The sequence below is a fragment of the Bos grunniens genome, chromosome 26 (assembly GCF_055505025.1).
Source record: "Bos grunniens cultivar Pamir isolate PY7600 chromosome 26, Bosgru_T2T1.0, whole genome shotgun sequence".
NCBI classification, from domain to species: domain Eukaryota; kingdom Metazoa; phylum Chordata; class Mammalia; order Artiodactyla; family Bovidae; genus Bos; species Bos grunniens.
Genome location: NC_141190.1, coordinates 32517119 through 32529646, shown reverse-complemented (window position 1 = coordinate 32529646; position 12528 = coordinate 32517119). Strand labels below are relative to the sequence as shown.

General features: G+C 46.7%; 1 protein-coding gene across 4 annotated transcripts in view; it reads left to right on the top strand.

Moving 5' to 3' along the window:
• The first annotated feature begins 599 nt into the window (after positions 1–599).
• GPAM (glycerol-3-phosphate acyltransferase, mitochondrial) overlaps positions 600–12528 on the top strand; it is a 72636-nt gene continuing 60707 nt past the window's right edge. For 2 of the 4 annotated variants that reach the window (XR_015155787.1, XM_086379016.1), the window contains exon 1: positions 5341–5782. Coding sequence is in view for 1 of the 4 variants with exons in the window: in XM_086379011.1 (XP_086235137.1) it covers positions 696–738 (43 nt within the window). In the remaining 3 variants the exon portion in view is untranslated. Of the gene's footprint in view, positions 739–5340; positions 5783–12528 lie in introns of those variants that run through there. The other 2 variants (XM_086379011.1, XM_086379017.1) reach the window with 2 other exon arrangements.

Genomic DNA, 12528 nt, shown 5'->3' with positions numbered 1-12528 from the left:
CTGCCAGGTTTCTCTGTCTGAGATTTTCCAGGCAAGAATACTGGAGGGGGTTGCCATTTCCTTCTCCAGGGGAATCTTCCTAACCCTACTTTATGCATGCATGTATGCTGAGTCATTAAGTTGTTCTGACTCTTTGCAACCCTACTTTATGCATGCATGTATGCTGAGTCATTAAGTTGTTCTGACTCTTTGCAACCCCATGGACTGTAGCCTGCCAGGTTTCTCTGTCTGAGATTTTCCAGGCAAGAATACTGGAGGGGGTTGCCATTCCCTTCTCCAGGGGAATCTTCCTAACCCAGGGAATGCATTGCCTGCTTTGGCAGGTGGATTCTTTACCACTGAGTCACCTGGGAAGCCCATTTCTACCCTATAGGTTTTTGTAAAGAGAAAATGTGACAGGGAAAGCGTCTATTGGGACCTGGCCCATGATGCAGACTTTCCAAAGATAGTCCATCATTTTCCAGAAGTGGATCTTGTAGACAGCTCACAGATTTGAGGGGCCTGGGACTAGTTTAGGTCTGCTTCCTGACCTTAAAGAGATTTTCTAACCCACTTTTCCTGACAGTGGTTTGCCTGCTGTGTACTGAATTCTGCAGATAATGGGCCCAAGGAAACCCAGTACGGTTGGCATGGTCTTGGTGCAGTGAGTCAAGAGCCAGAGCCACGAGAAGCCTGGTTGGTTCCAGACCTCTGGCATGCCCACACCCCTGCTGTTCATGCTGTCATCCCTACTCCCAGGTGAGAAGCACTTTGCATTGGAATCCCCACCTCACAGGGAGGTAAGCTGTGTCCAGCCATCACCTGTGCTCACCCGGTCTGTTTGACCTCATCTCTCCCCCACAGAGTTCTTTGCCCACCTGCTTCTGGGGGAATCCCTCTTGGGTGGTGCAGGGCTGGGCTCTTCGATTGGGACTGGACAGGGGATGAGAAGCTGGATGGATTCTCTAGCTCTGTCCCTGGTTGATATTTTTCCCACACTGTTGCACCCAGAACATCTGTTCATATTGTTTATCAAGTGACTGCAAGGGTTTGGATGAAACATTCCTGGCCACGGGACAAGCTGGGAACTTGGCCAGCCTTTCAACTGGACTCGCTCCACATTCTTTCTGTTTTGCTTTACTGCTCTTTCCTCCATAGTTGTCTTTTCTCTGCATCTTCAGACTCTCGTGTTGTTTTACCCCCTTCTGCACTCCCTACTGTGTACGGCCTCTTTATCACCCAGGCCCACCCTTACCTGCAGCGCTCTCTCCAAAGTTAATCCTTCCATCTGAATAACCAAGAGCTCTGTGTTTGGAAATCACGTAGTTGCCTTTAAATCAGCAATGGCTGGCTCACTAGTTTTGTGCCTTTAGATAAGATATTTAATCTTCCTGAGCCTTAAATACAAATTTTTTAAATGCAGACAATGACAACTATTTGTTGGCCTAATTTCCACTTTCTCCATAAATAATGCCAAATCTCTTTTTCTTTCATTTCTCTTCTTCTTCCTCTGCACCCCTACGCCCTTGAGCTATGCATCTTGGAAGCCAAGTCTGAGTATATAACAGAAGAATAAAGCCTGTTTTGTGTGTGAAGAGCTGGAGTAAAAGAACAGAGCACTCAATTCTGGCTCAGTTCTTTACTGAGTGACTTTTGGCAAGTTACTCAACTTTCTTATTCTTTATGATCTTATCTTTAAAATGGCAATAGACATGAAACCTCCCTCATCCCTAGGGCTGAAGAGAGACTATATGCCAAGAGAGAATATACGACAGTGCTTTCCGCGTTGTGAAAATGTACACAGATAGGAGGCCGAGCCACTGTTGTGCTAATCTACCTTCCAGTTAGAGAGATGTCTTTCAAAAGCTAGTTCTCTCACTTGCTTTGTTCCCTTCTTATTCCCCTGCTATGAGATTGTGAATTTGAGGGGAAAAAGGGAGTGGAGATGTGAGCGTGAATGTCCACAGCAGCATTATTTGTAACAGCAAAAAAAGTGGAAACAATCCAAGCATCCATCAATGGATGAATAGAAAGACAAATTGTCATATATTCTTACGATGGAATATTATTTAGTAATAAAAAGCAATGAAGTGAACCTTGAAAACATCGTGGCAAGTGAAACAAGCCAGTCACAAAAGCCCCATAGTATATGATTCCATTTATGTGAAACGTCCAGAAGAGGCAAATCGGAGGGAGACAAAGTGGGTTGGTGGTTGCCGAGAGCTGGCAGAGTTGGGAATGGAGGGCAGGAATGGGGAATGACTGCTAATGAGAAAAAAATTTCTTTGGTCGGGGGGTGGTGTGTGATGAAATGTTCTAAAACTGATTCTGTACAGCTGTGTGAATATACTAGAAATTGTTGAACGATATACTTTAAATGGGAGAATTGCATCGTACGGGAATTATTCTTCACAAGACTGTATATATATATGCTGTGCTTAGTCACTTCAGTTGTGTCCGACTCTGTGACCCAATGGACAGTAGCCTGCCGGCTCCTCTGTCCATGGGGCTTCTCCAGGCAAAAACACTGACGTGGCTTGCCATGTCCTCCTCCAGGGGATTGTCCCAACCCAGGGACTAAACCCAGGCCTCTTGCATTGCAGGTGAATTCTTTCCTTTCTGAGCCACCAGGGAAGCCCAATATATATAGGACAGTCTTTTTTTTTGTTTTTTTTTTTTAAGGAGAGAAGATACGATTTTGCTTTTCCTCTCCCCCCCCCCCCCCTAGTCTTTTCCCTTCTTTTCCCTCTTTTCCCTTCCTAGATATCTGCAGGAAGTTCCCTTGGGGAAGATTTGGCTGCACAGAGCCCTCTGACTTGAGTCCATTTCCCTTGCACCGCTGCTGGTTTCTCCCTTGTTGCCCTGGGAGGGGAGCAGATCCTCTGTGACAAGCCCCCTTTACTGCCCTGCCATTGGCTCCATGCACTGAGAACTCTATTAAAACTGCTGCCTCCTGTACTATAACATTGTTTCATGAGGGTGGAGAACTCACCCCTGGCGCTCCTCCAGCGATGGATGCCGAATACATATTGTTGAGTGATGGCTGATGGGGAGGTTGGGGGAGGGGGAATGACTGCTAGTGGAAAGGGGTTCCTACTGGGGGTGATGAAATGCCCTAAAATCGATGCTAAGTGTTCAGTTCAGTTCAGTCACTCAGTCGTGTCCGACTCTTTGCGACCCCATGAATCGCAGCATGCCAGGCCTCCCTGTCCATCACCAACTCCTGGAGTTCACTCAGACTCACGTCCATCGAGTCAGTGATGCCATCAGGCCAGCTCATCCTCTGTCGTCCCCTTCTCCTCCTGCCCCCAATCCCTCCCAGCATCAGAGTCTTTTCCAATGAGTCAACTCTTCGCATGAGGTGGCCAAAGTACTGGAGTTTCAGCTTTAGCATCATTCCTTCCAAAGAAATCCCAGGGCTGACCTCCTTTAGAATGGACTAGTTGGATCTCCTTTCAGTCCAAAGGACCCTCAAGAGTCTTCTCCAACACCACAGTTCAAAAGCATCAATTCTTCGGCACTCAGCCTTCTTCACAGTCCAACTCTCACATCCATACATGACCACAGGAAAGACCATAGCCTTGACTAGACGAACCTTTGTTGGCAAAGTAATGTCTCAGCTTTTGAATATGCTATCTAGGTTGGTCATAACTTTCCTTCCAAGGAGTAAGCGTCTTTTAATTTCATGGCTGCAGTCACCATCTGCAGTGATTTTGGAGCCCAGAAAAATAAAGTCTGACACTGTTTCCACTGTTTCCCCATCTATTTCCCATGAAGTGATGGGACTGGATGCCATGATCTTCGTTTTCTGAATGTTGAGCTTTAAGCCAACTTTTTCACTCTCCATTTTCACTTTCATCAAGAGGCTTTTTAGTTCCTCTTCACTTTCTGCCATAAGGGTGGTGTCATCTGCACATCTGAGGTTATTGATATTTCTCCCAGCAATCTTGATTCCAGCTTGTGTTTCTTCCAGTCCAGTGTTTCTCATGATGTACTCTGCATGTAAGTTAAATAAGCAGGGTGACAATATACAGCCTTGACGTACTCCTTTTCCAATTTGGAACCAGTCTGTTGTTCCATGTCCAGTTCTAACTGTTGCTTCCTGACCTGCATATAGATTTCTCAAAAGGCAGATCAGGTGGTCTGGTATTCCCATCTCTTTCAGAATTTTCCACAGTTTATTGTGATCCACACAGTCAAGGGCTTTGGCATAGTCAATAAAGCAGAAATAGATGTTTTTCTGGAACTCTCTTGCTTTTTCCATGATCCAGCAGATGTTGGCAATTTGATCTCTGGTTCCTCTGCCTTTTCTAAAACCAGCTTGAACGTCAGCAAGTTCACAGTTCACATATTGCTGAAGCCTGGCTTGGAGAATGTTGAGCATTACTTTACTAGCGTGTGAGATGAGTGCAGTTGTGCGGTAGTTTGAGCATTCTTTGGCATTGCCTTTCTTTGGGATTGGAATGAAAACTGACCTTTTCCAGTCCTGTGGCCACTGCTGAGTTTTCCAAATTTGCTGGCATATTGAGGGCAGCACTTTCACAGCATCATCTTTCAGGATGTGAAAGAGCTCAACTGGAATTCCATCACCTCTACTGGCTTTGTTTGTAGTGATGCTAAGTGTTACTAACAAAAGGGTTCTTGGGACTTCCCTGATGGTCCAGTGGTTAGGACTTTGCCTTCCAATGCAGGAGGTACGAGTTCAATCCCTGGTGGAGGAGCTAAGATCCAACCTCCCTTGCTGTCAAAAAACCAAAACATACAACGGAAACAATACTGTAACAAATTCAATAAAAACTTTTAAAAACTGGTCCACATCAAAAAATAAAAACACAAAAAAGCCAAAGAGGGTGCTCCTTAGGTTCCTTTAGATATTAATCTTTAATATAACAGTACTACTGAAGGGTTTGTTACATCTCCTCAGGGCCTGTAAGAACCTCATAGTGACCTGGAAAAGAGCTGGAGGGCCATTACTCACTCCAAGGCCTGTTAAGTTTCCAGAACCCACCCTCTCTCTATCTATACCTCTGTGGCCTAAGGGAGCAATGATAGTATTGGAAGGGGAGGGTGACTGGGAAGGCTGGAGGATGGAGAAAAGCTCAAAGTCACTGCTAACAAAGGACCCCTAAGAAATGCCTGTGAAGCATCTCAAACACACGAGGGTGAGTCACAGGGGTCCCCACCACCTCTTTGGGTCACAGTCCATGAGTCAAATATGTTCACCCCTCGCCGGTGAGGTGGGAGCGCCAGCGTGGGAAGCCGGGTGTCACGTGATCACGCGGGGTCCTCAGCTGCAGCCCCTTGGCCGGGTGCCTCCCCTGAGAGTGAGGTTCCTGAGTTGCAAGCGTCACTTCCTAGTCAGAAAGCCCGGCCAGGCAAAGTCCAGAAGACATCAGTGGCAGCATCATTAAATTATCACAAGCCCTGAAACTCACTCGGGGGTGAGTGAGAAGCCTGGGTCTGTTTGTCCGTGCAGTGGGAAGGAAGTATGTGATTGGCCGGCTGGGCTCGGCGTAGCAGGCCTTATCTCTGGCTGGTTATTATTTGATCAAAGAGGGCTTCCTCCTCCTGCAGTGTTTGACAACTGTGTTGGGAGAGTTTGTTGCTGCCTGGGGATTTTTTTTTCCCCAAGGTTACTACCGAGCACCCAAAGTCCTTCCACTTCTAGCCATACAAACAAGCACCCAGAGATTTTCTTTCATTCCCCACTCAGACTGGGGCAGTCTTCTTCAGAATCTCCATCGGCTTTGCTCATCAGCTGTTTGGAAGTAATTCCTCAATCAGCACAGAGTCAAGGATACAGGTATTTAAACAAAAAAATTGGGGGTAGGGTGGGGAGGGGATTCTGATTTCTTAGGAAATGGGGCTGGGGTGGGAGGGCTGGGGCAGGGCTGGGGTGGAGAACTGCCCGGGAAAGGCAGAGGACGTGGAAGAAGGAAGTAGAAGGAAAGAGATGTCAGAATCTTGAATTCTATGGAAAGGCAGAGCCAAGGCATGAGATGTTTGCACCTGGAGAGGTGTGAGTGCAATGGTAGGTAATGCGCCGCCATTAGGGCTGCGTGCTGCTGTCCCCATGAAATCCTTCCAGGTCTAGCTGCTTCCTTGGTCTCTTTGTCATCCTCCTCCCTGGCTCACTGCTGAGAGGGTTTTTCACACTTGCTGAGAAATCCATTTGCTTCAGCTTGAAACATTGTCACATCTGATCTTCAGAAGTGTTTCTTGGTGGTACCGATCCTTGTGATATTGGCATCAGAGAAGGAAGAGTGGACTGAGTTCCTTGTTTAGGAGAATTTGTTTCCCACTTTGTCTGGGATCTGTGTTTGATGTGCTTTGTCCATTCTTGCCCTCATCATAGTCCCACCTCAGTGGTGTGTTTCGAGCTTGAGATAGACAGACAGAGCTTGATGTCAAAGAACTTCCTTGCTACAGATGGAAGCAGGGCTCCTTGTGGTGTGAGGAGGGACTTAACCAACCATTCTTGGAGTGAAGATGAAAGAGAGACGAAAGGATGGATTCTGTCTTGTCTAATTGTTAGGTTTATCTGGAGGTGGCTGAGGAGGGGGGATGTGATGCAAAAAAAATAAACACAAAAAACCTTATTTTGGCATTAAGTGGAAAAGAAGCCTTTTATGGTAGGTGGCTCAGTGGTAATGAATCCACCTGCAATGCAGGAGATATGGGTTCAATCCTGATATGGGATCAGGAAGACCTCTTGGGGAAGGAAATGGCAACCCACTCCAGTATTCTTGCCTGGGAAATCCCATGAACAGAGAAGCCTGGCTGGCTACAGTCCATGGGGGTCACAAAAGAGTCAGATATGTCTTAGCAACTAAATGATGAATAGTAAATGGTTATTCTTAAAACTGATTTTTCCCTATGCACTTTAGATGAAGAAATAGCCATGCCGAGTGCATTGCCCTTCTCCTGTCTCCGTGGCTGTCTTAATCTCCAGATGTTTCCATCTGTGTTGTCTTAATTCTCAGGCGTTGGTATCCAGGTTGTCCCTGCTGTTAGTCGCTGTGGGAGGGTATCAGGGCTTAGTCCCATAAAGCTGCCCCACAGGATGGGAGTTTGTTCTTCCTGCTGACATTGGGTGGTTCCCAGGGAGTTTTCTCTACTGAGCCCGCTGGATTTCTTGAGACTGTTCAGAGTCATTGGTCTGAGAAGTTCATCAAAGTGAATCCTGCTTCCGCTTCATAATTTTCAGGGAAATGTGAAGAGGTAGAGGGTGAGCCCAGTGCACAGACTTATGGCTCCTGATCCTGATCTAGCACCTGACGTGGCGAGACCAGGCACCAACCTGGGGACACTGAATTTGAGCTGCTCTCTGTTCTCAAGAGACCCCTCTCCCTCCTCCCGCCTCCTCTTTTCCAGCCATATTGGGCGTCTGGTCCTACAGCATCACAGCCTGATAAGCCTAAGCCAATGCCCACAGCTTAAGGGTATCTCCCTTGTCTGGTCATCTGGTAATTTTTGTTACAAAGGTAGTAGAGCATGGGGGAAGGGCCATTCAGATCCACGGCTGATGTTTGCCTTTTCCACTTACTGTTTAAATTGTCTAAGCCCTTGTTTCCTCATCTGTAAAAGGGTTCTAAGACTTCTTTCATGGGGTTACCTTGGTAATAGAGACTCTGCTTTCAATAAATAGCAGTGTGTGTCTACTGTGTGAGGGGCATTGGGATGTAGTGGAGAATGAGGCAGAGAAAGCTCCCTGCCCTCAGGGAGGTTACAGTTCAACAGGATGGGGGATGAGAGGTAGTAAACAAACGAACAAAACAATCACATAAATAAATAGGTCATTCCCATTTGTGATGAGAAACAAGAACAAAGGACTTGATTCAGACGAGGGTGGAGAGCTAGTTGAGAAAGTCCTCTTTGATGAGCTGAATGATTCCTGACTGAGTTGCTGCTCTCTGGTGTTTGACGATTCCTTGACCTGCAGCAGGATTGAGGCAGATGAAACAGGAGCCTCCTGACTCCCTGTCCAGTGCTTTTCTACCTGGCTGCCTCCTCTGCTGGAGAGGGGCGGGCGCAAACTCCAGGAGGATAGAGGAAGAGCTGGCTGGTCGCTGGAGTCCAGTATCCTCTCTCCCCTGGGATTGTTTCTATCAGCTGAAAATCCCTAACCCCTTCCCAGGGATGGCAGGGGTGACTGGAGGTGCAGAAAACAGGTTCTCTGTGTCTTCCTCCCCCAGGTTCCTACACCTCCATCCTGGATGATTAACCCACCCGGGGCGGTCATCTCTGGAGGTGAAATGCCAAGCATGGACAGGCTGGGAGGAGAGCGGCAGGGGAGGGGCGAGTATTTCGGGGCGGGCGCATCATCATCTCCGGCTGCCTAGCAGTGCACTCAGACTGCCCCCCTTCCCCACCCACTCAGCCTCCCAGGAGCACCACGTTCCCGTCCCACTGCACACAGTGTCTTTTGTGAGCCCTCTGGCCAGGGCTTCAGTGACAGCTCTTGTAAAGGAGCTGGTTAGCATTTTTTCCAGACAAAGCCAGAAGTTCTGGGAGGTGACGGGAAGCCTGAGCCTGCAAAGAGTGATGAAAGGAAATGGTCAGTCTCAGGTTCCTGAAAGAACAGTGTCAACATCTTCAATTCTTCTCCACCTTCCCACTGGGGACCTTGTGCCCATGACCTTCAGAAACAAATCAATTCTCTGCCCATTCCCTCTCCCTTAGCTGGGGCTTCATTCTTCTGCTTTCATGTCTGCTAGCCAACTCCCACCTGTTGCTTGCTGGTCACAACAAGGCTTCATAGGACCTCCCAGGGCCATCAGTGTTCTAGCCAGTGATGGCTGAAGTGAGCAGGCATGGCAATAGGTAGCAGGCAGCAGGATTGATATCTTAAGGCACGTAACTGTTTTCACCTGGATTCAGAATTTCAGACCCTGTTTGGTGGGAGAGTCACAGAAGACTGGATGTTGAGAAAGGAAAAGAGATGCCATCCCGTAAATAATACACTAGACAAGACCATTTCCAATAAGACTTTAAATAGCAAGTGGTACCCTGAGGTCAGTTCTCCCCAACAGGTCAAAAGAGGAAAATGGCAGGATGTTTGCAATGGGAAACTCAGCTTCAGAATTCAGTTCCCAGAACCCACACCATCGCTAATCCCATCAACGTGGAACCTAGTTCTTCAGCCGCTGAGCAATATTTCAGATGTTTGACGGGGCTCCTGGTGTCACACTGAGTCAGCTAATGAAAATGCTCAATCATCACTCCTGGGCTCCTGTGCAGTCTCCCCATCCTATCCTCCCCTTCTCTCAGCTCATTTGCTGGGTGAGCTTTGCATCTGGCTTCCATCCAGTGGCCAGTGGGGCTGGCAGGAAGTTCAGCTGAGGTTGGCTCTGTCTATTGGGCTTCAGCATCCTGCCAGAAATCAGGTTGACCAAACCAAACCAAACAAAACAAAACACCCAAAATGAGTCTTGAAAGAAAGCAACATCCATTTGCCTGTGGGCTGGACTTTCTCTGCAGGGAAGGGGAGCTTCACTCTGGGAGCTCCTGGTAACAGTGTCAGTGGCATTTTCCTTTGAGTCAATTCCAGAATGTGACTATGAGGAACAAGGGCCTGGGAAAAGTGTAAACCTTGGAACTGAGAATGCTTCTCAGTCTTGGCAGTAGGGCAACAGGAGGATCGAGCAGCAAGTGGGCAGGAGGCTGGCTGCTCCCACTTGTAGCCCTGCTCCTGCCCAAACAGCTTCAGGGATCAAGGGATGCGACCTGAGCCATCGCTCAGTGGTCCCCTGGCACCTGCCCCGAGCAGCAGCAATCCGGACCCCACCAAGCTCCTCTGGGCACATTTTAATTATCTTGTGGGCTGATACTCAGGATGAGTCTGCCAGGTAGGATGGAGGTGGAGCCCCTTTCACTCCAGCAGGCAGAAACTGCATGCATGATTAGATAATAGAAAATGTGCCCTCCAAATCCTCAGATCATATGGGTCCTTGGAGTAGTACAGTGTGTCCCTTATACTTTGCCATTGCTCCTTCCAGTGCCCCCTTGCCACACAACCACATCTAATTAGCTCTGTGACTCGGGGCAACAAGGCAGACACTGCTCTCAAGGAACTCAAAGCCCAATGGAAGAGATGGGTAATTAAGCAAGCAACGTACCGTGGCCTCGCAGTGTACAGAGTGCCTCCATAGAGCAGAGCAGCTTATTCTCAGGGAAACTGCTGTCCCCCCATTTTCACCCCCTCACTGCTCCCTATCCTTGCCCTGGAATATCTTCTCTGTTTAAGCTGAGTCTCAAGCCTAATTCTTCACACAACTTCAGCGGCTGCTCACAGTACCCAGACTCCAGACTGAAGATAGGTGCTGGTCTTTGAGGTTTTTCTAGTCTATGGTGACATAAGAACTGAGGACAAAGTAGCAGCTCTTTAAGATGGCCATGGATATTCAATTTTAGAAATTTCCCATTGTTCTGAGAAGCTGTCATCCTGCTTGTTGGGCTGTTAAAACATTCTTTTCTTTTATTACATGATGATGTTTGTAGACTGTCAATTTCTGCTGAGTTGAATTTGAATGTTTTCACTGGGCTGAATAAAAAAGCAATAGTTCAAGGCGTGGGAATCATTGCCCAAAAAGCTGCTCATCACTGAAATTAGCACCTATGTCCAAACCCAAGCACAGCCCCTGGGGCGTCTGTCTTAGTATCTGATTTTCCAGTCTGCAGCAGAGTGGCAGAGCTGCTGTATTCAAATTCCACTCACTTTCCCAAGACACTTAGCTGCCTGTGGCAGCCCAATCCTTAAATAGACTCTACTGTTCTCTTGGCAGCCCAGGCTCCTGTATGTTTAATGCCTTGAATATCCAATTTCTGGGTCAAACTCATGAAAATCTAAAAGGGAATTATCCATCTCAGAAAGCAGTTGCAATGGAAATAAAAGCCATTAGTACTCACTGTTATCAGGATGTTTAATTTTTCATTAAAATTTCAAGATAAAAGTTGATCTTGCAGAATTGTGTTAACTGAGATCCCCATCTTCCACTGAGATGCAGCTTAGAGACTTACTGGAAAAGACGCTGGTACTCTAGCTCACAGTTGCCTCTGCCCTCTGTCTACATTCTTAGGTTAGAGGGCCTTGGGGTGCAAGCATCTGCTCTGGTTAGATGAAGTCTCATATTGCACTTGCTTACCCTGCCATTCCAGGTATTACTAGGGCATTGAAAATCCCCCCCGAAGCTTGATGGATAGAAGAAAATGTCCACCAGGCAAACCAGATCCCAGTAATATTATACAAGGTGGTAAAGTCCAAATTCTTGGGCTAAAGTTGAATGTTTGTGTTAAAAGGTGTTTAAAATGAGTGACTCATACAAGGTCTAGCTAGTTAGCTGTAAGAAGTGCTTTGTTTGACCCATTTTGCAATGTGGGCTTTGCTCTGTGCTGGCATTCGCAAAGGAGACCCTCACATTTGGACTTAGTGCGTTTTGGGGTCAAGGATATGACTTCTGTGTGTTTTTGGTGGAGACCCTCTTCTCCTTCTGCCCATCTCTCCCCTGGGTCCCAGCATGTCTCTTGACACATAAGAGGTCAAAAAATTGTTGATGATGACAATGACAATGCAAATGACTAATATGTTTTAGAGAGACTCAGTTTTTGGCAATTTCTACTTGACCTAATATGACCACTTAATCATTAATATTTTTAACTTGCCTATTTAATTATTAAAAGAAAAAAACAATTTTTTTTTGACTTGATGGTTGTGTTTGGTTTGGAACCCTAAGGAAAGGAAGGAGTGGGAAGATGAAGCTGGTGAGCAGTAAAGGCTTCCAGGTGAATACTCTGTTCTGAGTTCTGGTCTCCTAGTTCCAGAACCTTCCTTGCTGCTTATTCAGGGGATGGCCCAGACTGAAGAGTTGTGGTCCTTTTGAACTGGTGTGATTATGTTTGGTTTACCTGGGCCATTATGCCAACATGACCTTTCCTTCCCACTGAACCCATCTCTCTTACCATAGGCAGCCTTCTGGCTGGTTAGCCTTGAGGTCTGGCAAGAAACAATTATAGAAGGTTCCAGGGGATTGTCACCAACCAGCTGTTGATGTGTGGCCCTGGACAAGTCTCTTCATCTCTCTGGGTCACGGTGTCCTAGTGAAACACGTTTGGTTGGATTAGAATGTCTCAGCCTTGGCACTATTGACGTTAAAGGTCATCATTTTTTTGTGGACTTCCTGCGCATTGCATCCTAGTCACTGGATACCTGTAGTACACCTCCACTGTTTTGTGTCAACAAGAAGTGTCTCCAGATATTTCCAAATATCCTCAGTGGGGAACTATTGGATCAGATGACATCTAAGTTTGAGAAACCTCATTAGGAGTTGTTAATTCATCCTATTTTATTGAGCTCTGACTGTATGTTCTGTACTGTATTAGTTTTTACAGCCTAAATATACTGATGTTCTACTGCCATTTGCTTCATGAAAATCTGAATTAGAGTAGGAAAGTGTCTACACAGGCACTGAGGTAAAGATTAAAAAAAAAAAAGAGCTAGAAGTCCTATTTGGGTTTTTTTTTGTTTTTGTTGTTGTTAGTTTTTATTGAAAC